Source organism: Leishmania major, chromosome 6 (assembly GCF_000002725.2).
Source record: "Leishmania major strain Friedlin complete genome, chromosome 6".
Classification (NCBI taxonomy): Eukaryota; Euglenozoa; class Kinetoplastea; order Trypanosomatida; family Trypanosomatidae; genus Leishmania; species Leishmania major.
This window is the reverse complement of record NC_007247.2, coordinates 326,892-352,985: the sequence shown is the minus strand read 5'-3', so window position 1 is coordinate 352,985 and position 26,094 is coordinate 326,892. Positions and strand designations below refer to the sequence as shown.

Genomic DNA, 26,094 nt, shown 5'->3' with positions numbered 1-26,094 from the left:
AGCAACAACGACGCACGCGCACCGAGACGCCGATAAAGTGTGTGCCTGTGCGTGCGTGTGTGTGTGTGCGTGTGTGTGTGTGTGTGTGTGTGTGTGTGCGTGTGACAAGGCCAGTGCGCATGCGCGTACCTTCGCTCCTTCAGCAGCGTGTGAGGGAGAAGAGAGAGAGAGAGAGAGAGTGGCGGTGGAGAGGCAGAGACGGCGTGCATGGTAGCGCGAGGCCACGGAGCGAGTCCGCAGATTCGTCGCAAGGCATCCGACTTCTGGGCGGTGCGTGGGCGTGTGGGACATCGCCCCCGCTTCGTCCTGCCCGCTACCTGCCCACCAAGCGGAGACACGAGGGGCGTGGTCGGACGCCCTCTGAAGGCACGGACCATGCAGATGACGAGGGAGAAGGGAGGGGGCCGTGCCCACAGAGAGTAGAAGGCCACACGTGTCGCTGAGGGGCGGGACAGACGTCGCACCTCCACGGAGGCGAAGAAACGAGGACGCCATCGGTCAGCCCACCCGATCTCGCCGCCGTGTTGCGCCCACGGAAACGCGTGCAACCGCAAGACATTCCGTGAACGCGCAGGAGAACGGCACCAAAAACATGTCAGCCGCCGGGGCCCGGTGCGCACTCACGCGCTGGCTCAGCAGACGGAGGGGGCAAGCGTGCGGGGGATACTTCGTCGGCAGCGCTCACAGTCCACGGGCACGCCTTTCACCATCAACCGTACACAGACACGCATATGTGCACATCGGTCGCTGGGCAAGTATCGAAGTGGCCGTGTACGTGCGTGCGACACCTGAAAGAGATCGGCGACGCTCCCCCTCACCCGTTCCACAGCGGAGCAAGGTAGAAGAGGGGCTCTCCTGATGGAAAATCGAACGACTGCCGCCGCAGCAGCTGGTGGGCAATGGCTGTGGCGACGCTTCTTTTTCCGCTTTGGTCTTCCGTGCGCCACCCCGCTGGCCATCTGGGGCCAGACAACGGCGCTGCCACACGGCGGGCATTCGTGTGCGCGCGTGCGCTACTCGCTTTCGCGGAGACACAGGCTGAGAAGCGTTGGGATGGGAAGGGAAGGCTGGGGCATGTTCGCCGTTGCACGCGCATGTGTACACGGATACACACATACGGAGTGTCTGAGGGTGTGCGCCGCAGAGCTGGAAGGGCACCCATATTCACACGAGTCACCGAGGCCGGGAGAGCGAGTGGTAGAGGCGTTGGTGCGAGTCGAAGGAGCGCCGGCGAGCGGCTCAACACGTCGTCACGGTGACTGGGATGCAGCGCAACGGTGGAAGCGGAAAAGAGACGCAGTGGATGGCACTGTGGACGCTTCGAATATGATCTGGCAGCGCGCACACCTAGGCACGCGTACGCAAGCGCCTACACATCACCATCGACCTCCCCTCCCCCACACCCTTTTGCGCGGAAAACGCGTGCGCCGCACGCCGTCCTCGCCTTCCCTGGGCCTCCGATCCCACACGGCGACACTGACCGACAGAACCGAAGGAGAGAAAGAATGGCTAGCTACGTCGTACACGCTAGCGCTCGCGCTGCGTGACGCGCAGGTGCCGCACGTCTGTTTTCCACTTTCTTTGCGCGTGCACACCGCTCGCTCGTCCCCGCGGTCCACTCAAGACAACAAGCGCAGACATCACGCACATGTGATGGCGCACACAAAAGGGGGAGGGGGGGGGGGGGCGCTGTAGGTCCAAGCACACGTGTGGCGAAGCCACGGCATAACAGCAGGGCGGCGGCGCCGACGGCAGCCACCGAGACGAAAACCAGCAGGAACCTCAGCGAGAAGAAGCAACCGACAGCGCGGTGCGGTGCCGAGCTCAGTCAGAGCAAAGGAGGCGAACACGCAACGAGAAGTGAGCAATGTCTAGGCCACGGGCGCAGAAAAGCTAGCCGGCCACGATACACGCGGGCCCGGACCCTCAAGGCGGGTGTACGCGCTTCAGCTCGCAACGCGCAACAGCAACCCAAGGACGAGTAGCAGCACGAGCAGGCACACGACATACATGCAGATCGACGAATCTTCCAGCTCGCGGATGGCACGGCTGAGGCGGCGGCTCATCTGCGTGAGCTGCGCCTCGGCCGCCTCCGCAGAGGCCTCTGTCTGCTGCAGCAGCGCCTCCTGCACCACCAACTCGTCCTGTATGCCACGCGCGTTCTCCAGGAGTCGGTGAACGCCGTCGCTGATGCGATCCATGGCCGCGTCGATAAGCTCGTCGTTGGCCTGCACCGAGGCAAAGAACTCGCGAAACTCCGCATCCTCGCGGGCGCTTTCGAGCATCAGTAGCGGCGATGCCGTCGCGGCGCCGTCTGCGCGCGCCTCACTGCCCCGCGCCTGTGCGGAGGGAGAGGAGGAGCCCTCTGCGGCAGCGGTCACACACGACGGAACGGCATTGGCGCCTCTGCCGAAGTGCGCCATGCTGCCAGCCGACTGCTGCGGCTGTGCGGGTCTGTTCAGCTGCAGCACCGGATCGTCGAGAGACGAGACCACCCTTATCCCAAACACGCCACGGTACCACCCTTTGGCCCGCTCGACGTGCGGCAGTGCCCGTTGCCACTCAAGCGCCTCCAGTGCTGCTGAGGGAGCCGAGGCGTCGCCGACAGATGCAACGGCAGCGGAGGACGTAACTGCGGGCGCCTTGGCAGCCGCCCTGGAGGCGAGTCGCGCGGCTTCACGCTGCAGCTGCTGAAGGCGCTGATGAGCACGCCTTGCCTGCTGCCGGCTACGAGCGAGCTCCTGCTCTAGCAGAGCGGTTTCAGTGGAGCTTGACGACCCTTGGCGCCCTTCCTGTCGGCGGAGCAGCCTCATGCTCTCGTCATCGTCCGCGTCCACGGCGTCTCCTGTCTCTTCCGCTTCTCTCGATCGACCGACGCCGGCGCTGGTTCGGCGCCCCAACGCAGCCTCAAACTCCTCCACGTCGCGCAACGCCTGCCGCAGCTCTGCAACACATTCGACGCAGCGGTACTCTGCCTGCTTGTATGGGGTCAGCGTTGCCAATCGCTTCTGCTTGGCTGCCTCAGCGGTACGGCGCTGCTCAACGGTGGTCCCAGTGCGGCCGCTGCCGCCGCCGGTGGTCGCCGCGTCACTTCTTAAGCGCAGTTGCAGCTGTTCGAGTGTATGTATGGAGCGCTTCATCGCGCCGCTAGATGGTCGGCTGGGGTGGAATGGGGATGGAGATGGGGGGGGGGGAAGCAGAGGTTTGGAGGCTCAGGCGAGTGGTCTTGAAACACACACACACACACGCAGAGAGAGAGAGAGAGAGAGAGAAAGAGAGTGGTACGGCGAAAGACGGGAGACGCTGAGGAGGCAGAAGGGGGAAGACGCGAAGCATGGGGAGCATGCAAAGACGCACCTACAGCTCCGAGAAGCAACGAGAGCATGGCGGCGTGTTGTAGCTGTTGGTGTCAAGCATGCAGAGCACGATGGGAGCTGACGCATACGCACGCACACGTTCAGACGTGTATGAATATCAGTCTCGCCTCAAATCACGGGCGGCGCGTCCTCTGATGGAGCCTGCTGGCACCAGCAACTCGGAGCAGCATCATCATCATCATCCGCAGCAGCAGCAGCAACGACAGCAGAGCCTCTTTGGATATATTCATGAGTTCACGTGTTCTCTTGCGTGCGCATCCGTCCGCAGTCCTCCGCGTTCCTCCATACTCTGCTCGCAGCACTGCCCTGGCCCCTCTGCAACCTCAACGTTGCTCGCATTTCGGTGATTGGTGCCACAGATATGTGCCGCCGGCCGCCCCTTTCCTGCCCATCACGTTGCCGAATATGCGGCATCCACGCCCCAAGACATTACACCCGGCACACAAGCAATGGCACGCACACACACACACACACACACACACACACAACAATGGCAAGCGCTCGTTTACACCGCCGAGCGCTCCACCAGCTGCAGCAGGTATTGCATCTGCGACTTCCCTTGCAGCTGCTCTGCCGCAGCGACGGCGTTGGCCCACAGCGCCACTGTCACGGGTGACGCCGACTGAGCATTGACTGGCACCTCGTCGTCGACAGCAGCTGTCCTGTTAGTCGGGGTATCAGTGCCATCGCCGATCTCATCTGCAGGGTCAGCGCTGTCGCCTCGCTCACTGCCCGTGGGGTCGCTGGTGCCCTCGATGACAACGCGGATGGCGCGCGCGACAGCTGCTGACACGAAAGACATCGACACATCGAGAGGCTCGTCTCCCGACGTCTTGTCATGCGTAGGCCTCGGAAACGTCTCGCTCCGCGCCGCCGCGCCACCTTCCGCCTGCTGAGCCGACTGTGCGTGAGGCGGTACCGCCGCCCGAATGCATGGGGTGTGCAGCCGCGTGATGAGCCAAAGCAACTCGCCAGAGGTGAAGCGTTCCACATCGTTGGCGACGAGCACCGCCACATTCGCCAGCACGCGCCGCGCCTCGAGACACACGTAGTGAAGAAGCTGGGACGCGGTCGCGTCGGTGCTGCTGGCGTCAGTCGCTGCGGCAGAGATCGAGAGCTTGAGAAGCGCGAGCACCACCTGCATCAGTTCGTTCGTGGAGGCGCTCGGCAGCAGCTCCGCCATTGTTTCAATCACGACACGCATCTTAAGCCTTAGAAGCGAGAGCGATGCATCCGTTTCCATGTTAGCGCCAGCCTCTGCACTCGGCAACGGTGGCGCCGCCGACGTCTTGGCCGTCATGAGCAACAGCAGCTGCGCGAGGTCATCGCAACGGAGAAGCTGGAGTCGGTGGCGAGCACGACGCTCCACGTCAGACATGCACCCATCCGTCACGGGCCGCCCGGCCGCAGACGCGGCTGCTGCGGTCTCCTGCCTGGCCGCCTCTGCATGGCGATTCGCTGAAACGCCACTGTCCGAGGCGTGCAAGCGTGCGCGGGCAGCCGCCGCGACGACCTCGTCACCGACAACACACTCGAAAATTTCGCGCTGCAGCCGCCAAGACTTCCGGCGCCAGAAATCCGTCGCACACCTGGCTTGCCAGGTGTGCGCGCCGTCATGCCGCATCGCACAGCGCAGCCCGTACGCGCGACACCGCTCTGCCATCTCCTGCGCCGAGGCTAACACACCGGCGCGTCGGAGCAGGGCAATCCGCCGACGCTTGTGCTCGCCCACCGTCGTCGCCTCACCCGCTGCCCTGGGCGCGCAAATCGACGGCACCGAGAGGGCGGGGCAGGGGCGTACCAGCCCGAGTACCATCGTCGTGGAGAGACTGCTCCAGGACGCAGCAGGACCGTTGCCGCGGTCGAAGCCGCTGCCGCCAGTGACGTATTCTAGCCAGCGAGCCTGTTCCACGACCTCGGCAGAGTCACGGGTGCTGACCCTGGCTGCGGAGGAGGCTGTGTCGCTCGGGTCTTTGGCTGCATCGCCCTCGTAAGTGGGGCTTACCAGCTGCCCGCCAGCGGCGCTGTCACCGGCATGGCAGACCTGCTGCGCATCGAGAGAATAAAGGTTCAGCGCGTCGCACAAGTTCATCATCAGCAGCGGCCGCACACCATGTGCTCGATCCGCCGCCTGCCAGTACGCGCGTGCATGTTGCAGGATGGCACCAGCAGCGTTGTGCAACGCATCACGAGCATCATCCATAACGCCCGCCACGGCTGCCTCTGCGAGTGAGGCTGACGGAGCGGCTGGTGTCGTTGCTGGCGAGAAGGGGCGAGTGCGCGCCGTTGGCAGCGCCCGTGCCTCCGCTGGCGCGCCCACCGCCAGCTCCGGCTGTCGCATCCAACACTCCAGTCGCACCTGTCGTTGTACGATGCCTGGATCCACCTCACGCACTGCGCGCACAAACTCGGCGATTGGCCTCCAGTCAAGCACGAGCGGCCGCTCTGCCGTCGTGTCCGAGTCATCAGGCCATTCGCCCACGGCGTCGTCCGGCGCGGTGGCCGTGGTAGTGAAGAGGTCCGTCGTCGGCGCACCGCATCCGTCGCTGCCTCCAAGAGCGCTCACATCGTCGCCTGCCGCCGGCGCACCGGCGGCGGAGCCAAGCGCAGCCTTATCGCGCGCCCCAGCACGGTCGACGGCGTCGCTGACCTCAGTCACGCCATCCTCACCGACGTCAAGCACGGGCGCAGCGGGTTCACGGGCACCTCCCTTGGTAGGCGCTCTCGCCGCCGCCATTGCCTCAACGGCAGTCTGGCGGAAGACGCCGAGGGGCACCTCCTCCGCCGCCGCGCCGCGATATGAAGAGGCCTCCGTCACACGCCTCTGCCATTCTGCCTCCCGCTCAAGTATTGCCACGAAGTCGGTATGCCGCGTACTCGCCAGCTGATCGATTACATTGCACGCCGCCTCCAGCCATGGCTGGACCGCCTCGTCGGTCAGCACAGACCTAGGAGAGGCATAACAACGCACCACCTCAAACGACGTCAACGATGCGGGCGAGGGGGTGTCGTCGCCTGCGTCACTCTGCGCAGCGTTCCCCGCTGGCCACTCGTCAGCTTGCGCGCGCTGGCAGCCATCGGTGCGTGACACAGTTCGCATCGCAGCGCATACGGCACGTGGCGTGCCCTCCGCCTCCTTGCGTGCGGTGGTAGGGCTGTCGCCCGAGCAGGCGCGCTGCCGCGCCAACACGCGCAGCAGCTCCGTCGTCACCACCAATAGCACCATCGGCCCCATCGCCTCCGCCACGAGGCACGCGATCGACTCGACGTCCAGTGAAAGCAAGAGTGACGACAGCGAGCCGCGAAGTTGATTCCACTTGTTGAGTGTGGGATGTCGCATCGTATCAGCCGTGTAGTCACCGCTTCTCGCCACGGCCAGCGACTGCCAACGCCTGTTGAACTTCTGCAGCGCGTACCCGCGGTACCTGGGCCAACAGACATCACGGTGCAGCAGGGAGCGCCAATACTGCACCGGCAGCAGGCGAAGCAGCAGCACGGCCTCGTGCGCGGCTGGGAAGCGTGTGGCCCCGACAGTGTCCGCACGGATGACGAGGCTGTGCTTGTCACTGCTCTCGCCGTCGCTGCCGCTGTCGCCGTGAGCGAGAGTAGCAGCGGTGGTGGTGGTGGCAGGCGAGGAGAGGTGCTCCAGAGGAGCTGCGGCGAGCCCGCTCCCGCGGTGAGGCGGTCCATTGGTGGCGGCGGGCACGATCGCCGTCTCTATGATCTGCACGGGTGGTATCAGCAGGCTCAAGAAGAGCCAATCCAGCAGCCTCACCATTCGCGGGCTCTCTTGCACCACCGCCAGCTGCATTACCTGGACGACCGTGACGGCGGACGCGCACTGCAGCGGTCGGCGCGAGCGCGCCATCAGGAGCAGCTCATAAAGAGAATTGCGAAGGAAAATGAGCGCGCTATGATGTGCCCTGCCTATGTGCGCCGATGGCGCTTGCTGCGGCGCCGCACGTGTGGTCATGGCCGAATATGCGTCCTCGTGCCCTCCTGCTCCTCTGCTCGAGGCCCACACCGTCGACGACGCTTGCACGTGGCTTGCCACCATCAGCAACGCCGCCATCGTTGCCGCAATGCTCTCCGAAAGTCGTCCTGCATTCTGCACACCTCCATCACTCAACGCGCGGGCGGGCTGGAGATGACCATGTTGGCCTATCCGCCCGGAGCCTACGCCCGTCTGTGAGGCAGCAAGCATCTTACGATAGAAGACGGTGTTCACCGCGTTCGCTCGCTCACGCCGGCTGCTGCCCCCGCCACGGCCATGTGGATTCTTTCCAGCATCGCCGGACCACATGGCCCCTGCAAACGTGGCTTGCATGAGGACGAGCACCAGCTGTGGGTCCATCTCGCTCAAAGAGCCCAGCATCAGCGGCATGTAGCGCATCGTCGCCACTCCCGATATCGCCTCTCCGGTGATCGCGGCATACACGACGAAGGGCTGGAAGAACTCGAGTGTGCTCTGGTGCCATCTGCTCAGCGAGTGCTGTGCTCGCTGCTGCCGCGGCGGCAACGGCGGCTCTGACGGTGGCTGTGGCGTGGAGGCACACTGCTGGCGCTGCTCCTCCAGCCCTTTTACAATGTTGAGGCAGTGCAGGAAGAGCACCATCGATCGTGGGTGAAGAGCCATGGCGTTAACGGAGAGCCAGTGCATCTCTCGAGGCTTGAGCACGATGCTCTTGGTGAGGCCGTAGTGCACAGTGCGGTACACCGTTTGAAGCACATCCGGCACACTCCGGAGTAGCCACGGTGATGCGCCGACGTCTTTGCCATCCTTCCAGCTGGGATTTGTGTCGTGCATCTCGACGGCAGCATCCAGCTCAGCCATCGACCCCTTTACGAAGTCGCGGCATCGTGCGAAGAGGCTCGCCCACTGCGACGTCGATGCCTTCGTCGACGACGACGGAGCCGAGGAAGCCACGCGGGAGGCGTGTGGGTCCGCCAGCCACAGAAGGTGGAGCAGCTCCACCAGCTCCTCTGCGGTGCAGCTGTGGTGGGGCACAAGTCGCTTGAAGCAACGGAAGAGGGCGTCGACGTAGCGCTGGCGCAGGTCGTGTGGCAGCTCCACTCGCTGCGTCGGCAGCGTTGCCCACGCCTGCCGTCCCACTGCCGCCCCCAGAACGTGCTCCGGCGCTGAGGCACTTGAAGTGGCCGACGCGATGCTCGTTGCGTGGTCGGGCGCCGTGCGGGCAGTGCGTAGTTCATAGTAAAGCGCGGCGTCAGGTGCGGTAGAGAGGAGAACCGGGTGCGACAGGAACAGCTGCCGGACCACGTGCAGAAGGATGTGAAACGAGTCGCATTGGGCTGGCAAGGCGTGCAGAGCAGCCTCGAGCGTCGCCATGTGTGGCGCAGCGGAGCGGTCATTGGCCTGGAACGCCGTCGTGCTGCCGTCGCCGTTGACGCTAGTGGCATCCGTGGTGGCGCCGGACGGTGAGCCGGTGGAAAGCCCAGCGGCACAGTCACGGTACGCATCTTCCAGGCACAAGAAGCTATCCATCATCGGCGCTGCTGTCGAATGTGACTGCGATGGAGCAGCCGCAGCCTTATCGGCCGTCGTGGCGGCGGCGTTCGCATCGTGCTGGCGTGCTTCCAGCTTCGTGTAGAACGGCAGCAATGCCCACTCGAAGAGCTCGAAGCTGTGGTGACTCGTGCTCGAGCACGACGCCGCCGATGGCGCGGCGGCGGCGGTAGGGGCGCGCTCGGCCACCGGCAGCCGTTGGGCACCAATCTCCCGTAGCAAAAGCGTCTCGACCCATGAGGTCGGGGGCGACAGCGGCGACGTGCCGTCCCCGCTCACTTCGGCATGCGCGCGCCGCGTTACCCACCACGGCAGCCGCGACACCTCTCCAGCGATCCGCTGTAGCGGTGCCTCGCGCAGACTCGCCCCCAGCTCACGAAACAACTGCCGGTGGATCAGCTCGTGAACGGGCATACCCGCCACCGCCGTCGCCGTCGCCGGTGCAGCCATATTTGCCGGGCATGGCAGGAGTCTCTCCGTCAGCACCGCCAGCTGCAGCAATACCCGTAGGTCTGTCGCTACGTGTTCCGGCTTTATGTGTGCAGCGTCACCCGCGCTGCTGCCGGCCGTGTGAAGCGCGATCGCCATCAGCCGCGGTCGCAGGGCGACTTCGCAGTGCGCCAAACAACAATCCACCGCCAGTAAGATGGACGGCGGCGCCAACGCCTTGGCGGCGCCCCCGATCTTGCGCGCGCGCTCGCCCGCGGCGGGAGACGTCTCGGCCAGCTCACGCGACGCAGCACGCGCGTCGAGAGCGCGCGTGTTCGATGAAACGGTCCATTGACTCGCGACACTGGTGAGGCTCAGGTACAACGTCACGAGGGCCTCCAGCGACACCGCCTCCGTTGGCGCTGCCACTGCGGAGGCCTCAGAGGCAGAGCTGAAGAGTAACCGCCAGGCCATGCGCAAGATGAGCTCGACGCTGCAAATACGCAGGGGCGCTGCGCCTGCGTGACACTTGCTGCTGCCGGGCGAGGCGCCATCGCGGCGGAGGTCGGCGGCGTCATGCAGCATGGCGTCGCCAACGCGGCGTTCCGCTTCCGCCAGCAGCGTTATAGATCGAAGTAGCGGCGGAAAGGCTGTCAGCGGCATTCGTGCGCTCTCGTTGGGCGACTTTGAGTAGGCAGGCTCCCACAGCAACTTCGCCACCGATTCGAGGTTGTAGCACGTCGGTGCGCCGACGAAGCGTGTCCGTGTTCGAGCCCCACCAGCGCCTTGGCGGGAAACCTGACGGACGGTGGACGATGGCGTGGCACTGCCTCGCACACCCGTGTGCCCGTGCGCGGCACTGGATGTCGTTGTCGCTGACAGCGGCGGATCCAGCACACGGCCATCGCTGCTGATCCGGCGCAGTGTGAACTGGAGAAGAGGGAGCTTGCCACCGCCGTGGCGAGTGTCCGTGCCAGCCATCTCTTGCAGCTCGCGAGCATCGGTTTCCATGCAGAAGGTGTAAGCATCCTCATCGTCTGCGGTCAGCAGTCGCAGCTCGTGTGGCTCGACGCGTGCGTTCAAGCTCGTCATCGTGTGCGACGAGCAGCATCCAGCCAACCGTCCCGGCAGGCTCCAGCTGGCGGTCCAGCCATGCTTCGCGCCAGTGCTGTGCTCCAGGCTGCCACTTACCAACAAGAGCTCCGGCACCGTCATACTTGTCAACTCCAGCTCCACCAAAGCCGTGACCAGCGGCACAAAGGTGTCGTTCGGGATGGTGCGCCACATAAAGTCGCTCCTCAGATACTCGCCGATAAGCGGACGCGCTGCCGTAGTGCAGCCGAGGGCGTTCAGCACCGCCATGTAGGACTCCGCACGCTCGCTCGTGCGGTACACCCTCAGCACCTCATCAGGCGTGCCCATACGCTCGGCAGCCGCGCTGCGCACTCCCATTAACCGCAGTATGTAGAAGGGCGCCTTCAGAATTTCTCGAACCCCGTTCGCCGCCGCCGCCGTCGTCGTTGTCGTGCCATCGCCGTTGACCTTCGGTACTGCCACTCGAAGTCGTGTGTAAGTGCAGGTGTGCGTGCTAAACCCTAAGAATCTCGTCGAGTGCGCCCGCATGAGCGCCGTGCTCGACATGACAGCCAGGCGTTGTCTCGCTTGTCTGGAAATCGCTTGCCACATGATGCGTCCGCGCTCCCGAGACCAGAACTCATCTGCGATGGCGGCGAAAACATGCAAGGTAGCCATCCCAGCCGCGACCGGCGCACGGAAGACGACGCACGATCCCGTGGCATGTGGTACCGCAACAGTGCCAGCCGCATCAGCCACTGGCGTCGTGCCGGCCGTAGCCACACGGACATCGCCACCGCCGCCCCCGCGGTCGTCGCTTGCGCAACCACATCCCACATCAGCGTTACCGCTGAGGAAGCGCGCCGGGGCCGCCGTTGCGACGTCGGCACGATGCACCGGCCACTGGGACAGCACTCGGTCGAGAGTGGCGGCGATGGTCGCACATGTGCCAAAGTTCAACCACTCAATGTAGCGCCCGCTCGAGTAGACTAGGCGGCTCAGCTGCTGCACGAACGGCGACGACGGCGCGGCAAGATCGTCACTTGGGGGCAGAAGCGCGTCACGGACTAGCTGAAGTACCTTCGTGTCCACTGGCGCCGCTTCCGCCTCTCGCGCCGGCCCTGTGCTCCGCGAGGCTGCGGTCGGGTGTGACGAAGCGGGGTGCGGGCTGGACGCTGCTGCTGCTGCTGACGTGCTCTTCTCTGCAGCGGCGTGCGTCAGCTCCGCTGTCGTCGCCCGAGCGAAGAAGGTCAGCACCGCGGGCAGCTGGTACGTCCGGCAGAGCGGTGCCCAGTATACACCAAGGAGGAGAAGCCTCGAGATGGCGGCGGCGAGCGCCGACACGTCCTCCTCGGACGGTGCACTGGGCTCCGCCGCTGGCGTCGGACTTGCGGGGCTGCTGCTGCCAGTGGCCGATGTCGTCGCAGCATGGACACCGGTCCCGTCTGCTGCAGTCGTCACGAAAATGGTGAAAGACCGGTCGTGGGCGCATAGGCTGAGAATCGGCAAGAAGCTACCGATGTTAAAGTTCCCAAATCTGTCCGACAGCGGCGGCGTCGTCGCCGTCGAGCGCGGTGATCCACTGCCTGTCGTCATGCAGTCGTGGCCCTTGCCACCACTGCAGCGTCCCTCTCGCATGGCCTCCAGCGATGGCGCCGTTGCCGAGGGCGTGCGCGGTGATCGCGCGGAAGAGGACGCTGCTGCCCCGCCAAACCTCGATGTGGGCGATGACGCTGACGACGACGATGGGCCGCCGCCGCCGCCGCGCGCTCCCCGGGCGTGCAGCGGCGGCACAAACGGCGGCGGGGAATAGGCTCGCACATCGTAGCCCGCGCCCGCCTGCTGCATCAAATTCCGGGAGACCAACTCCTGCGCTCCGGTGTGAGGCCCGCCATCCGCGTCGAGTCGCGCGGTGATGGCCTCAATCGTGAGCCGCAATGCCCGCAGTGACACCGCCGGCTGGCACCGCGGCCTCCGAGGAGGCCGCGGTGCGCCAGCAGGTGCAGCATCTGCCATGGACCCACGCAACCGCTCTCGTCCGCATTGGAGATGATCGGCAGAAGCTCCCACACCGCCGCTCGGGTCGCTGGCGACCCCGTGAGACCTCGGCGCCACAGACGTGTACGCATCTGCGCTGTGCCCGTTCAAGTCAAAATGAACCTCGTCGCCGCAGCGAGCCACGCTGTGCAGGCCGAGCGCCCGGTGCAGCACCGCGGCGAGCAGTGAAAACGTTTCGATGTCAGCGCGCGACATGTAAGGCAAGCACGTGCGGCCGTCCTGTGCACTTGGTCGGGGAGCGTGCTGCTGCTGTGGTGCAGCGGCCGCCGTCGTCGCCTCCACGGTGGTACAGACCACCGCACGGTAGTTACAGTCATGCCACTGCTCAACGGCGCGGCAGTAGTGGACGAACTCGCCGTAGAGCAGCGGCAGCAGCCCATCTGCAAGGTAGCGCTCGAGATTCACAAAGGAACCCTCACGCCGGGGCAAGGGCGCGGCAACGGCGCGCGGCACGGATGATACATGCGTGGTTACCTTGCCGTCGCCACTCACGCCTGCAGCACGCGTATCACGGCTCTTCAGCTCCGAGAGCGCCCCCGCTGCAGCTTCACTGCGGCTGCCGAGCGCGTCGGAAGACACAGCAGCATTGGCTTTCTCACGCAAGTGCACCGCAAACCGCATGGTCACCGGGCGCAGCACTTCACGCATCAGGCGACTCTGACGACGATGCACCTCCAGCGTCCGCATCAGCGCGAGCGCCAGCTGCGCCTTGTCGTTCAGAGTACTCCTTGGCGTGCGCGTCAGGCTGCTCGCAGGGGCGCCCAACGCAGCGGGCTGTGGCTGCAGGGCGTCGGCACAGTCCTTCCCCTCTTCGAACACGAGGTAGAGCAGCGCGGCGCGCGCGACCCACATCTGACGCATCTCGCAATCAAGTTTGTTGCACATCAGCAGAATGGCCTCCGCAAGCGGCTCTGTCCACGGAACGGTCCCCTTGCCCCACTCCCTCAGCTGCCGGGACGCATCGACACTGGCAGGAAGCGACTCGAGCGCGTTCGGATGAGGCGCGGGCGGGGGCGGCGGAGGCGGAAAAGAAGGATGAGCGAGCGGCTCGACGTCGCAGCTCGCGCGCGCGGCGTCGGCACTGTGAATGCTTGCCCCCGATTCCACATCATGTCGCTTAGCTGCGGCGTCGCCCCCGGGTGTTGGCACCGTTGACCCAGTCAGCAGATCAGCCTCCGGTACCGGAGGCATCGTCATGAGTGTCGGCAGGATTTGATGCATGAACACCATGGCAGATCGGCGCGTCATACTTGAGAGGTGTGTTCCGGCGCGGTTGCAGCTGACCGCACGGCGAAGGGTGAGAAGGTAGCTGCAGATGGACTCCGGCGTGGCGTTGCACCGCGTCGGCGGAGCAGGAAGTCGGGCCGCATCCAGAAGTGCTGGCCCGTCGCCCGGGATGCGTTCGTCTTGCCGCGCTGGCGTGAGCACCCTCTGTGAGGCGGCGGCGGCGGCCGACAGGGGCTGGTTGGTGAGTCGGGGGTGACCACTGCGGGCGTCACGCACATCACAACCGTGTCGATCCGCCTCCTCACTCGCGCGCTGCTCGGCGCGCTTCGCCTGTCGTCTGCGGGGCACCACGTGCCGCTGCGTCGAGGCCGTCGCAGCCGCTGCAACTGATGGGGTCGGCACAGAAAGACGGCCGTCATCGCCGCTGTGGCCCGGCGGCGCAGGCTCGGCAGATGGCGGTGGCGACGACGCCGTGTGCAGTGGGCGCTTGTGCGTGACCATAAACGGGGCACTGGCAAGTGTGGAGGACTGCAGGCGCCGAGTCGGCGACGGAAGGCTCGATCGCCGTAGCGGCGTGGCGGCGCCTCCGCAGCGGCAAACGCGGCGACATCTCGCTTGCGTTGCCGCTGCGCCCGCCAGCTGCTGCTGCACCATCGAGGCGGCGGCGGCGGTGCCACCGACCAGCGCGCCCTGCGCCGCCAACGATGAAGCGTAGGAGAAAGTGCGACGCGCATTAGCAGGCGAGGTCACTGGTGAGAACCATGAAGGGTCATGGCCAGGGCGCCAACCGCGTCGCTGCATCGCAGCCGCAGCAGCCCTCTCCTTACTCGTGTGCCTCGAGCCCGCTACAAGGACAACGCCGCGAAGCACACGGTGGTCGAGCGGGAGCGAAGACCGAACAGAAACACAACGGGAAGAAGAGGAGTGGGGGTGACGGACGGGTGCGCGGAGCGTGTCGCACGCACGCACGAGGGCAGACAACACCGGTGAAGCAATGCAGTCGACCCGCAGACAGCGTCAAAGACCCGCCGTCTCGCTGAGCCGCTACCCGCCCCCGCAGCGAGACAGACAAGATGAAGGGGCGTATGTGTGCGCGCTGGTATAGCCTTCGCACGTTGACAGGCCCCCCTCTCTCCCTCCCTTCTTCTCTCGCCCCACACAGCGCACCACCTCTCCGTCGACCGTCTTAGATGTCGTCTGCGCCTGTTGCCTTCGCGCCGCTGCGTTACTTTAGTCACACGAGGTAGACGCTCGTGATAGGGTGATGGACGAAGGATGTGGAGGGCAGGAAAGAGCGCTCGAGGGCAGCACACGAGGAGGCCGACAGAGACGGAGACAGACAACACGCGCTGATGATCGCGCTGGTGGTGGTGGTGGTGGTGGTGTTGAAGGTGCCAACCGCTCTTCTCGGGGGTGGGGGTGTCGGCTGGCTTTGCACTGCCACCATGGAAGTAGACGGAGAGTGAAGAAGAGCGGGGGGATCAGTGGGAGGGGAGGTGTGCGCGCATGCGGATGCGTGCGCCATCCACTTGGACAAGAAAGAAGAACAGCCGGAGGCCTGGAAGGCAAACGGCACGATGGTGCAGCAACGGTAGGAGGGTTGTCCCGCGCGAGCACATGGACGCGTGTGCACAACGTATCCCAGCTGCCACGCCCCACCCCTGGTCAGCGCACCCATCGATGGGGCTCCGCCACTTCAGCGTCTTCTCCTCCCCCTCCCTCTGTCTTGTCATGCACGCAGTATCGTGGCCGAGCCTCTCCTTCAGCTTGGCTGCTGAGCAATTCGCAAGCGAGCGTTTACGAGACAGACAGAGACGAGGAGAGGAATGGACCGCCAGAGGTCGCCACATCGGGTCCGGGGTGAAGGCAAGGGAGTAGGGCGATAGCCTACGCCATCAGGCACGGGCACGATGCGGAGTCGACCGCAAGCCGAACGCCAACGTTCGACGCGGCCGCGAAGGGAGCGTGAGGCTGCACAAATCACGTAAAGGCACATGCGCGCCGGCGGAAGCGGGTGGAGGTGGGGGTGGGGGAACAAGCCAGAAGCAAGGAAGCCACAAGACCATGGACGGCACATATTTGTTACATGAGCGCACGTTCGCGGAGTGCCAGCACGCGTCGTGCGTGCCGCTGCCTGCGTGCCTGTGTTCGTGTTCACGCCATAGAGGAGGGCGAGACAGAGAGAGAGAGAGTTGGAAAGACAGGCAGGCAGGCACCCGCCTGGCCCACCGCTCTCTCGCCCCCGCTGCTCCGAACGATGCTGGCAGTCCCTTCACCCGCCTGCGCTCCTGCCGAGCGCCAACCGAGTTGAGCAAATCTGCGGGGAGAGCAAGGGAGAAAAGAGAGGAGGTGCGGGGCCTGGTGTTCAGAAGCGGCAGTTTTACACAGAGCCGACACAGAAACGCGTGTCGGGGGGGAGGGGGGAGGGAGGAGGGAGGAGGGAGGAGGGAGGAGGGAGGAGGGAGGAGGGAGGAGGGAGGAGGGAGGAGGGAGGAGGGAGGAGGATGGTAAATGAGGCCAGCGCCTGTGTGTTGACTCGCCTCAGGCTCTTTCTCTTTCTCTCTCTCTCTCTACATTGGATAGCGTACATCATGCGCGCAAGCAGGCATTCCGGCACATACATCGCAAAAGATGGCAAGGAAGGAATGACGCGTGCGACATTGTCGTCAAGGAGATCCCCACGTGGTGGTGAAGGCACGCGCCAGCACCACCACCGCCACCGTTTCACATCATCTCCAGCGTTGCACTCAGCATCGCGCTTCGGTAACCTTTGCGCCTCAGCGCGATCTGCACGTTCTGCGCGCGCATCTGACCGCCGCCGCCACCGTTGTTCGGGTTGTGCGCGTTGAAGCCGAGCTTGCGCAGGTTCAGCGCGCCGCACGCCAGAGGGGTTGTGCTACCTGCCTGCATCAGCTCCACCGCCAGTACAGAGTCGTCGGTCTCCGCGTCGGCGTCAGCACCGCCGCTGCCATTGCTGCGGTGCACAAGGGTTCTCCTGGTCACGGTGCGGCGCCGGTGATCCCTTGAGCGGCCGGAGGCGGTAGCGGCAGCGGAGAGCAAGTTCACAATCAAGGTCTGGCCGAGGAAGTTGAGAGCCCTGGCACACGATGAGGGCGGCAGCGCGGAGGCATCGGAGGCCATCGCAGAGAGCGAGCGCACCGTCGACGAGTGCGCGACTTTCCTGGGCGACGCCGAAAAGGCGCGCAGGGGCGCGGCCGCCCCCGAGAACGGGGCCGCTGCCGTCAAACTCAGCGGGACCGCCGTGGACGCCACGGACTGCACTAGCGACCGCACCCGAATGTAGTACAGGCCCCCTTCCTCTCCAGAAGGCTGCTGCTGCTGCTGGACGCCGCTGGCGTAGCCCATTCTCTCGCTACCCGCCGCCCTCGGCGAGTTTTGAAGCGGTGCCAATGGTGGTCGACGGCAACGGTGCAGTGTGAGCCGCAGCACCGTGTCGGTCGTGGCCGCGCGTCCGGCAATGGTGCAATCAATCGCAAGAAACCGTTCCTCGTAGCTGTACGAGCGCGAGTAGCGCCGCTGCTGCTCAGCGATCCACTCGTGCAGGAGGGAGAGCGGGACGCTATAGAGAGCTGCGAGGTGCTGCAACACCTCCTGCACCGGCCACTGCGTCAACTCGAGCACGCCGAGGTGGGTGGCGATGAGCTGCTGCAGACCACCATACTGTTGTGCGGATGGCGGTAGCGCTGGTGGGTTTGCTTGGAGTGCCGCAGAGGTCCGCAACAGTGAGGACATCGTGGAGGATGAGCTGCGCCGCTTCGCGGTTGGCTTCGTCGCCGTCAGCGCCAGCGCCGACGAGGACGACGATATCGCGGCCGCCTGCACAGTCGGCTTGCTAGCTGTGCCATCCCGCGTGGCTGACGAAACGCCGATCGTCAGCTGCGCTTCGCGCTGCAATCGATCACGTAACTCGCTTATGAGCGCCAACACCGCAGGCCACGACACGGAGGACACGTGCTTGTGCGCGAGCTGAGTGAGGGCATCGAGGTAGGCGGTGCGCGCCTCGAGTCGGTTCCCTGTGTCCAGCCGCACCGCCTCGTCGTAGATCAGCTGCCGTTGACGGCACAACGCCGCCTGCGGCAGGTGCGAACGGGCGATGGCGGCGTCCGCCTCGTTGCGTTGCAGGGGCGGGGATGGCGCTATCCCCGCGGCAGTCGCAGCGGTGCTGCGGAGTCGTGCATTCGAGAGCCCCGGCGGCGGCGGCAACGGCGTGGGCGTCGCGAGCGCCGTGTCCGGTGGCGTCTCCATCTGTGATAACAGTGTGCGGCTGCGCATCAGCAGCAGTGGATCGGCTGGCTCCTCAGCGACACGCTTCGCCGCGCCAGTGCGCTGCGTGCCCGGGCACGTGTCGCCCACCATCATCTGTTCTCGCAGTGGGCGCAGTCGCTGCAGCATGGCGCAGGTACATTCAATATCGTGGGCGCGCGCCTCGTCCGCCTCCAGCTCCCACCGTCGCGTCGCCAGCAACTCCTGCTGGAGCAGCACCGCTGAGTGCTCGCCGACGCCGATGACAGGCAGCAACGGCTTGCGTCGATGCAGGGTGCTCCGCTTTCGAACGCTCTTCTTGCGTCGGGGGCGGCCGGACGGCGGCGGCAAGACGGCGGCGGCGGCAACGCTGCCCGCGGGTGTCTGCGCCGCCACAGCGCGCGGTCGCGCAGCCGCCGCCGTGCCGTCGCCGCCCCCGACGCACGAAAGCGGTGCAGCGGGGACGGAGCTGAGTATGCTCATCGAGTTTGTCGCGTCGCTTCCGAGCTGGGCGCCACTCTGACGGTTTCGCCGATTCGGGGAGCCGCAGGAGTCAGGGGGAGAGAGGGATGCGTCGGCACGTCGCTCCAGCGCGCCGGCAGCTGCCGCGGATGCAGGAGTGGTGACCACGGCGTTGCGTGTCTGTATGATGGAAGGCATCTTTACAGACGTGCTCCGACTCAACGTCTGCTGCGCTGAGAATCGCAGAGCGGGTGACGTAGCGCACTGCCCCGAGTGATGCCGACGCGCCGCCACCATCGGTGAGCTGAGCGGGGCCGCAGCAGCACCACCAACAACGACGCCGGCGCTTGTAGCAGCAGCTGCCGTCCTCACAGACTTGGATGGGCGGCCACCCCGCGCGCCGCACAGCGCATTGTGCAGCCCGTATATGGTGCACTCGCTTGCCTGTGCCAGGCGTCGCTGTAGCTCGTTGCGTAGGTACTGCTCCTCTTTCGCCGCTGCCGCGGCTTCAGGTGCGGCAGCGGCCACGGACGCACGAGCTGAGAGGCACGTGGTGCTGTCTGCCGCCTGCTCTAAAGTCGCCACGTCGCCACCGAGAAGACGCGAAGTGGATGTCAGCGTCTGGGCGTTGGCGGTGCGCAAGGTGCCATTGCTGAGCGTAGAAGAGGATCGCGCCAGCGATGTACTGCGCTGGTCCGGCGCCGCAATCGGCGCGAGGGGTGCATCACCGCCGACCCAAAGCGAGTCCGAGTCCTTGCCGCCGCCGATGCCACTACCAGCACCGCTATTCTTCATCCTACTGACCTCCTCTGCCTCTCCGTCCACCTCTGGTGCCTGCGACACACGCTTCGCATTCGCCGCTGAGTGCTTCATGCTCGAGAAATCGCTATCAACGCTGTCGCCGTCGCTACCGGCAGCGCCGTCGTCGGGCTGCACATCTTCGGGGATGCCGCCCCACGAGACGGTCAGCGCCATCAGATTGCCAGCCACCGGTATCTTAAAGAGCTTCGGTGTACCATCTGGGAGTCCTGCCACGCTCATCAGCCCGTCTTCCGTGTTCGCGGCGTCCACAATGGCCTTGCGGGGCACCGCTTGCGCCCGCGCTCCCGAACCACCGCCTTCTGTGTTGCCCTTGTAGGCGCGCAGCAGTCGTTGCTGACTCGCTTGAATCTCGCGCTGTAGCACCGGCGTCCCGGCGCGCATGCGCGCTACCCGTCTGTGCTGCAGCGCAACCCACCCCCGCGCCGTCCGATCGCGCAGCTTGTAGACGGCCATGCGGGACGTGGTTACAGCAGCAGCTACCTCCGCCGAGGCAGCTGACGTTTCGGGGGACACCACTTCAGAAGCGCCGCGCGCTCCGCGGCGACGTCCGCGAACCCGCCTAGCCTGCACAGACCTAGCTGCACTATCCGTGCGAAGGTAGGGGCTTGGGGTGGCGACAATCTGGTCGTCTTCGTCGAGCTCCGTCATCTCGGAGAAGGTGACCGAGGACCTGGCCTCGTCTTCGTCTGTCCCCTCGCCGTGCATGCTGGCGCGGCCGCCGTCACGAGCCCCAGCGCTGCCCTGCAGCGATGGCTGCTCGGATGGATGGCTGACTGTGCTGTTGCTTCGGGGCGTGCTGGCCTGGCGCGACGCGCGCCAACACGCCATAGCGCCATTCTCGGCGCCGCCGCAGGGCCTGCGGCGGCGACGCTGACGTGCCGCGTTGGCTCCGCCCGCAGCCTCCATACGCCGCATGATCGCCATGAACTCGCGCATCTCCTTTTGGGACTGCAGGGCCGCGGCCACGCGACGCTCGTGCAGCTGCGCGGCCACCTGTGCTGCAGGCGGGCTCTTGCGAGACGCCAACGTCGCCGGTTGTGGAGGCGACGGTGATGTGGCCACCGTCTCCTTGTAGGGACGAGAACGCGTTGTGGTGACCCCCAGCGTAGCCCGGATCCACTGTGAAGCAGAAAAGATGCCTGATGTGTTGTTGTTTGCCTCCGAGGTGGCCGCCGCTGTGTACGTTGTGCTAAGTGGCTCGTCCCCTGAGTTCAAGGCGGCACGGCCGCCACCGCCGCCGCCGGAGACCCACGCCGCCTGCGGTGGCAGCCGGTGAGGTGCGGGCTGGCAGAAGGACGGCAACAGCGACTGCTTTGGGTGGGGTTGCTGCGCCTGCGAGGGGGGCGCACGCTGCGGGTGCTCGCCGGTCAGGCGAGGCTGTGGCGCAGCGGTGCTAGGGGTTCTCGCCGCGGAGACCAACCGCTTCTCCACTGTGGCCTCCGAGTGCGCCATGCACCTTGTGAAGGAGCGGCACTCTCCATCACCGGCGGCGGTGATATCCTCCTTCGCGTCGCTGCTGCACACGGCCTGCCTCTGAGCCCTGTTTCTGATCCGACGATCCTGCGGTCGGTGCAATACCGCCGCATGATCCTGCAAGGGCAGGGGGTCGTCTAACAACAGCGGTGATTGGCGCCCAGCAGCGGTGGCCTGCGACGTTTGCCGCCGCTCCTCCTTCCACGATAGTGGCGGCGCCACCATCGCTGGCTCCACGTCGTCGCTCCTCGGAGAGCTTAGAGTGGTTTCTCTGAAAGAATCCATGGACCACACAACAGTGGAGGGGCGTGCCGACGCTGCAAAGTTTCTGTCAGCATCCACAAGCTGCCACTGCTGTACACTCGTGGATGACTCCTGTGGCGGTGATAGGGGGTTCATGTACGGCCCTATCTCCGCGGCAGCCGCCCCTGCGGTGCCGTTCGACGCTGTCGCTGCCATGACACGTGATCGATGCGCGAGGGCGGGGAGGAGGTGTGGGAGGGGGGAGGGGGTGCTAGCACTGCTGGTTGTATTCCGTTGAGAATGTTAAACAGCGACAGCTGAGCCGCCAGCAGCCATGCGTCTGCGCGCTTACATGCCGAGCACAGAGAGGCAGAGGGCGCGAGAGAGGAGAGGAGAGGAGAGCGAGACACAGTGGATGATGGGCAATGTGGGGAGGGAGGGAAGGGGGCAGACCCCACATGCGTCACATCGCCGGTGACGATCAAGATGAGTAAAGGGGCAGACACAGGTAACGCGAGCACTCCACAGGAACGCCTGTCTTGGCGTGCGCCGGGGTGTGCTAGTGCACGTGTATGCGTTGCCGCGAGCACCACCGACGGCTGGAAGGTTCATCAGCAATCAAGGGACGTCTGGGGAGGGGTCCCTCCCGCAACAATACCAGATGAAAGGAGAACACGAAGACCGCGTAAAGGAGCGACAGTGATGAACACCAAGTAAGCAACCGCACGAGTGCCCTGTACTCCCCCGCCCACCCACACCAGCCCCCCACCCATCAGTCAAGGCGGAGGGGCAAGCGGATGGGAGAGGGCGGGGGGACGCATCGGCGGAAGGGGTGTCTTACGCGCACCGCAATAAGGATGAGGATGGACAGAACCTTATACCAACAAAAGAATATACGCATATGGGCCGACAGAGACGAACACGACGGAGCGAGACGAGGACGAGATCGACGGCAGCGGAGAGTGAGAAGGAGAGAGACATCCAGCATCAGCGATCACCAAGACAGACACACAGACACAATCGCGCACGCACACAGGCGTTGCTCCCCCCTTTTCCACTACCACCACCACCAGCACCAAGCACCACCTCACCTCGCCAGGCGTCCTCCCCCCCCCCACCACCACCACCCGCCCAGTGCGGCGAGAGAAAGGAAGGGAGAGGGAGGCGGGAGGCACGTTGCCGTGCACATGTGGTGCGGGTGCACCCACCCGCTTACTCGCGGACCCGCTGCTGTCCGTAGAGTACGTGTGCTGACAGAGCCTCCCCTCCCCCTTCCCTAAATCCGCTCCAACACCCTCTAATGTATGCTGCCGTTGCTGCGGGTCGCCGACGCCTGCGCGACTTGAACGCCTGAGAAGTGGGGGCGAGCCGGCAGTGCTGCGTTGCTGTGGGCAGCAAGGAGGCGGCGGCTTGATGTTGTGGACGGGTAGTACGAGGCGGTGTGCGTCAGGTCACAGTGTCGGGGATCTCGTGCCAGGGTAGAAGGCGGTGCAGGTGACTCCTGTACCACACCGGTCGGGTGCGTGATGCGCGGCACCTCGATTCCAGAGGTGCAGAAAAGCTGCTGACGACCGTCGGAGTAGCCTGACGCAGTCGAATGCAGCTGCTGCTGTTGCGAGGCAACCGTTGGAGCAGGCGGCACTATGGCGAACGTGCCTCGCCGGCAGCGTGGAGCATCTGGTAACATGCCAGCGGCAATGGTGCTTGCCCCGCTGCTCACAGAGTCACCATCATCGCCGTCGCAGCTCTCTTCGGCGCCGACACGGCCGCCTTCTTCAGCTGGGCCTGCCGTCAGAGCAGCAGCCGCTGTTGCACCACCTCCCCGGTGGCGGGTGCTGGCAAACGCAGGTGGTCCCAACGCCGCCGGCGCGCGGCGCGCTGCCACGTCGGTAGCCAGCTCCAGCGGCGTTGCTGTCGTCGCCGAGTGGGGCGGCGTCGCTGGAGCAGCAGCGCTTGGCTCACGAGTAGCAGGGCTCTGCACCTGGCGTCGCTCTACCGCCGCGGCGGCGCTCGGCAGCGTGCAGCTGCGATGCCCCTGTGCGACACTCACGCCGGCATTCCGCAGGACTGGCGCGACATCAACGCCGGTTGCGGCGATACCCGCTGCAGGGTCGGAAAGACGCTCCAGCCGAGCTGCTCCACCACTGCCGCTTACAGAGAGAGAGGCATAGAATGAGGAGGGCGACCCGGCAGAGAGCTCGCACGACTGTGGCAACTGCACCTGCTGCGCGAGCGGCGGCGGCGCGTGGCCCCCACGAGATCCGCTGCCGACACGGACATCATCCTTGTCGAGGAACGTTACCAGGCTTGCGCTCCGCTTTCGTCGCGGGCTGTTACGGAGCGGCGAGCGGCCGTTCATCGAGGAGCTGAAGGAGCCGCGGTGCGGCGCGACCGCCCAACCCGACGGGCTGACGGATGCGCCGCCGGTAGCGGTGAACCTTGTTGGTGTGGACGAGCCCCGCGCCGCCGAGGCTGCCGCTGGCTGCGGGCTCACAGAGGAGAGAGCCGACGGCGACACCAGAGCAGGCGTGAGGGCCTCGGTGAGATAGTCTACCGACAGAGGCTTTGCAATGGGCGGCCTACGCGCGGCTGCGACGCCACTGCCGCTCCGAGTTCCCTTCGCCGCCGCCGTGGTGGGCTGGGAAGATGCTGCTGCCACTGGCGGCCGTACCGGCGATGCGCCACGCTTGCCGAAGAACAGCTGCGGCACGCCCTTCGTCACTGTTGTGCTCACCGACCGCTCCGCTGTCGCGCTGCCAGCCGATGCGGTTCGCTGAGCTGCCGACGACGACGAAGCACCGCTGCGTGAGCGCACGGGCGGCTGCGACGACAAAGGGCGGTCACGCCAGTGCCCACGTAGTTTCGAGTTAGCCAATGCAGGCGCAGCATGTAGAATGAGCAGCTGCCGAGTGGGCCTCGCATCTGTGGAATGCAGCCGTGCGACAGGGCGCTTGTCGAGCTGCGCGCGGCACACAGCTGCCTTCACTGTTGCAGGGCCGCATTCACCGCTCGCACGAAACAGTTCCGAGCGAAGCCTCCGCGGTGAAAGCGACGAGACGTGCTGCAACTCGCAGGGCGACGACCGGCACGCGGCCGCACCCGCTGCAGCAGCGCCATCCTCGCCAGCCACGTGAAGCCTCTGCGGAGATGGCTCCAGCTCCGTCAGCGAGGTGGCGTCACCACTCTCACGCGCGGCAAACGGGCACATCGTCGCCAGCGTCAGCGTCAGTGGTTTGAACACGGCGCCGTCGTGTGGCGTCAAAGCCAGTGCAGCCGCAGCCGCGGTCGTGAAGGGTGCGTTCGTGAGCGGCGCTTCACGGCTTGCGCCCGGCGCTGGCTCTGACTCAACGTCAACAGGACGCCGCCGAGCCTGCGAGGAGCGGCGTTGCGCCGGTGCGTGTGCGGCCTCGTGCCACGCACGTCGCGGCATGAACTCCGAGCATGCTGCCGTGGCGGCAGTATCCTGCGAGCGCTTGAAGCCGAAGTAGTACTGCTTCACCGCATCAGACGAGCTGCTCCGCTGCGGCTGCGAAGACGCTCGCTGCAACGGCACTGGGGGTATGGGTTGCGTTGCGGGCTTGCCATGCCACGCAAGCGCAGGCACACCAGAGAATGTTGGCTCGTCCAAAGAGAAGTCGCGAGGGGTGTCGTTGCCACCCCTCCCCTCCCCTGCCGCTGCGCCTGGTGTGGAGTGTAGCGTGGAGCCGCCTACGAGGTCTACTAGCAGCTTCGGCCCCGCTCTGTGAAGACCAGCGGCAGTCAGTGGGTTTTCTAATGAGCTGACAGCGGCATCCACGTCCGCCTCGGGCGTCACCTCTCCCAGGTCGTTCGGACGACGATGCCGCTGCGCTCGCGTAGACGACTGAGGCTGCTTGGGAAGGCTGGCGGCGGCAGGCGGAGTATCCAACGCCGCACGCGGAGACACGGTAGCAGCACTGCGAAAATGGATGTCGGGTGATCGTCTTGACGATGCCGGCGTTACCTTCTTGGGCCTGTGCCCTTCCAAGAGCACGGTCGTCGTCACCGGCGGCCGCGGTGCTGGAGGCTCACCGTAGTGCGAGAGTGGCATGACGCCGCCTTCGAGGGCAGCCGCCATCATCTCGGTGTTTTCGCAACGGTTTGTATGATCCGCGTGCTGCAGCAAGCTCACAGAAGCCTCACCAGAGCCGTGGTTTGTGCCAACCATACCGGTGCTGGCGTGACGCACCGCAGTCATGGCTGGCGAGACGGAGGTCGCGCTATCGAAAAGTCCTACGCTGTCCTGCTTCTCCTGGCGGCGCCTGCTGTGGAGCGACGATGCTGGCACCGAGGCAGACGCATCGAGGGAGCGGCTCCAGGAGAACAGCAGCGTGAACATGAGCAACACGATGAAGAAACCGGAAAACCCGAGGGCGAGCCACCACCAAAAATCATGGCTGATGCCGTCCGCTGTCTCGCCCGCAGCCGTCGCCACCGTCGCCGTCCCCGTAGCCACGAGTAGCAGTCGCGGTAGCCTCTGCTGCGTCTGGGAAGGCCACATTCGGATGGAGGAAGGGGGTGCAGCCGAGTGGCTTGTGAAGGGGGTTTCACGCGTGGTTCACTTTGCACGATGTTGTGTCCACATGCGCCGGTGTGCGTGTGGGCCAGTGGGTGGAGATGAGGCAAGTGAGCAGCACGACAAGATACGAGCAGGAGGGAGAGCCGGCGCGCGCGCGACAGCAGGTCAGCACGCAAGCGCGTGTGCTAGCAAGCAGTAACGAAGCCAGAGACATGAGCGCGAAGCTCCGCACAGCAGAGACGCCGACAGACAAGCGCACAGAAACGGACACGCCCGTGCGTGCACGGCACGCAGACGAGCGCAGTGCGGACAAGGCGCCCAGCGGAAGACGAGATATGCGGTAAAAACTGTCAACCACACGTGGCGGCATGCAGCACGGAATGCAACGCATCAGCACAAAAAAAAATAAAATCACAGCAAGGAGGAGTGAGAAGGAGACGTGGGGTAAGCTTCATGGTTGAGAAGGTGGCGACCGATGAATTGCATACCGGTGGACGGGGTGCACGCCGCAACAGAAAGCCACTCACGCCCACCACAACGCACACCGCCGGCGTATCGACCTCTTCCCCCCCCCCTCTCCTCGCATAGACATGTAAGCAGGCGCA

The 26,094-nt window shown here is 65.3% G+C and overlaps 4 protein-coding genes across 4 annotated transcripts; all 4 read right to left on the bottom strand.

Annotated features, from left to right (window-relative positions):
* Positions 1–1,946: 1,946 nt before the first annotated feature.
* LMJF_06_0820 (putative Qb-SNARE protein) lies at positions 1,947–3,140 on the bottom strand (the record flags this gene model as incomplete). The annotated part of the gene is made up of 1 exon (XM_001680801.1): positions 1,947–3,140. One exon carries the CDS (start codon positions 3,138–3,140, stop codon positions 1,947–1,949), a length of 1,194 nt encoding a protein of 397 aa, XP_001680853.1.
* A 742-nt stretch (positions 3,141–3,882) lies between these two features.
* Positions 3,883–13,659, bottom strand: LMJF_06_0810 (hypothetical protein; the record flags this gene model as incomplete). Its single annotated transcript, XM_001680800.1, has 1 exon — positions 3,883–13,659. The coding sequence occupies one exon, from the start codon at positions 13,657–13,659 to the stop codon at positions 3,883–3,885; it is 9,777 nt and encodes a 3,258-aa protein (XP_001680852.1).
* Positions 13,660–16,413: 2,754 nt separating this feature from the next.
* Positions 16,414–21,168, bottom strand: LMJF_06_0800 (conserved hypothetical protein; the record flags this gene model as incomplete). The annotated part of the gene is made up of 1 exon (XM_001680799.1): positions 16,414–21,168. The coding sequence occupies one exon, from the start codon at positions 21,166–21,168 to the stop codon at positions 16,414–16,416; it is 4,755 nt and encodes a 1,584-aa protein (XP_001680851.1).
* A 1,081-nt stretch (positions 21,169–22,249) lies between these two features.
* On the bottom strand, positions 22,250–25,471 carry LMJF_06_0790 (hypothetical protein; the record flags this gene model as incomplete). The annotated part of the gene is made up of 1 exon (XM_001680798.1): positions 22,250–25,471. One exon carries the CDS (start codon positions 25,469–25,471, stop codon positions 22,250–22,252), a length of 3,222 nt encoding a protein of 1,073 aa, XP_001680850.1.
* Positions 25,472–26,094: the final 623 nt, after the last annotated feature.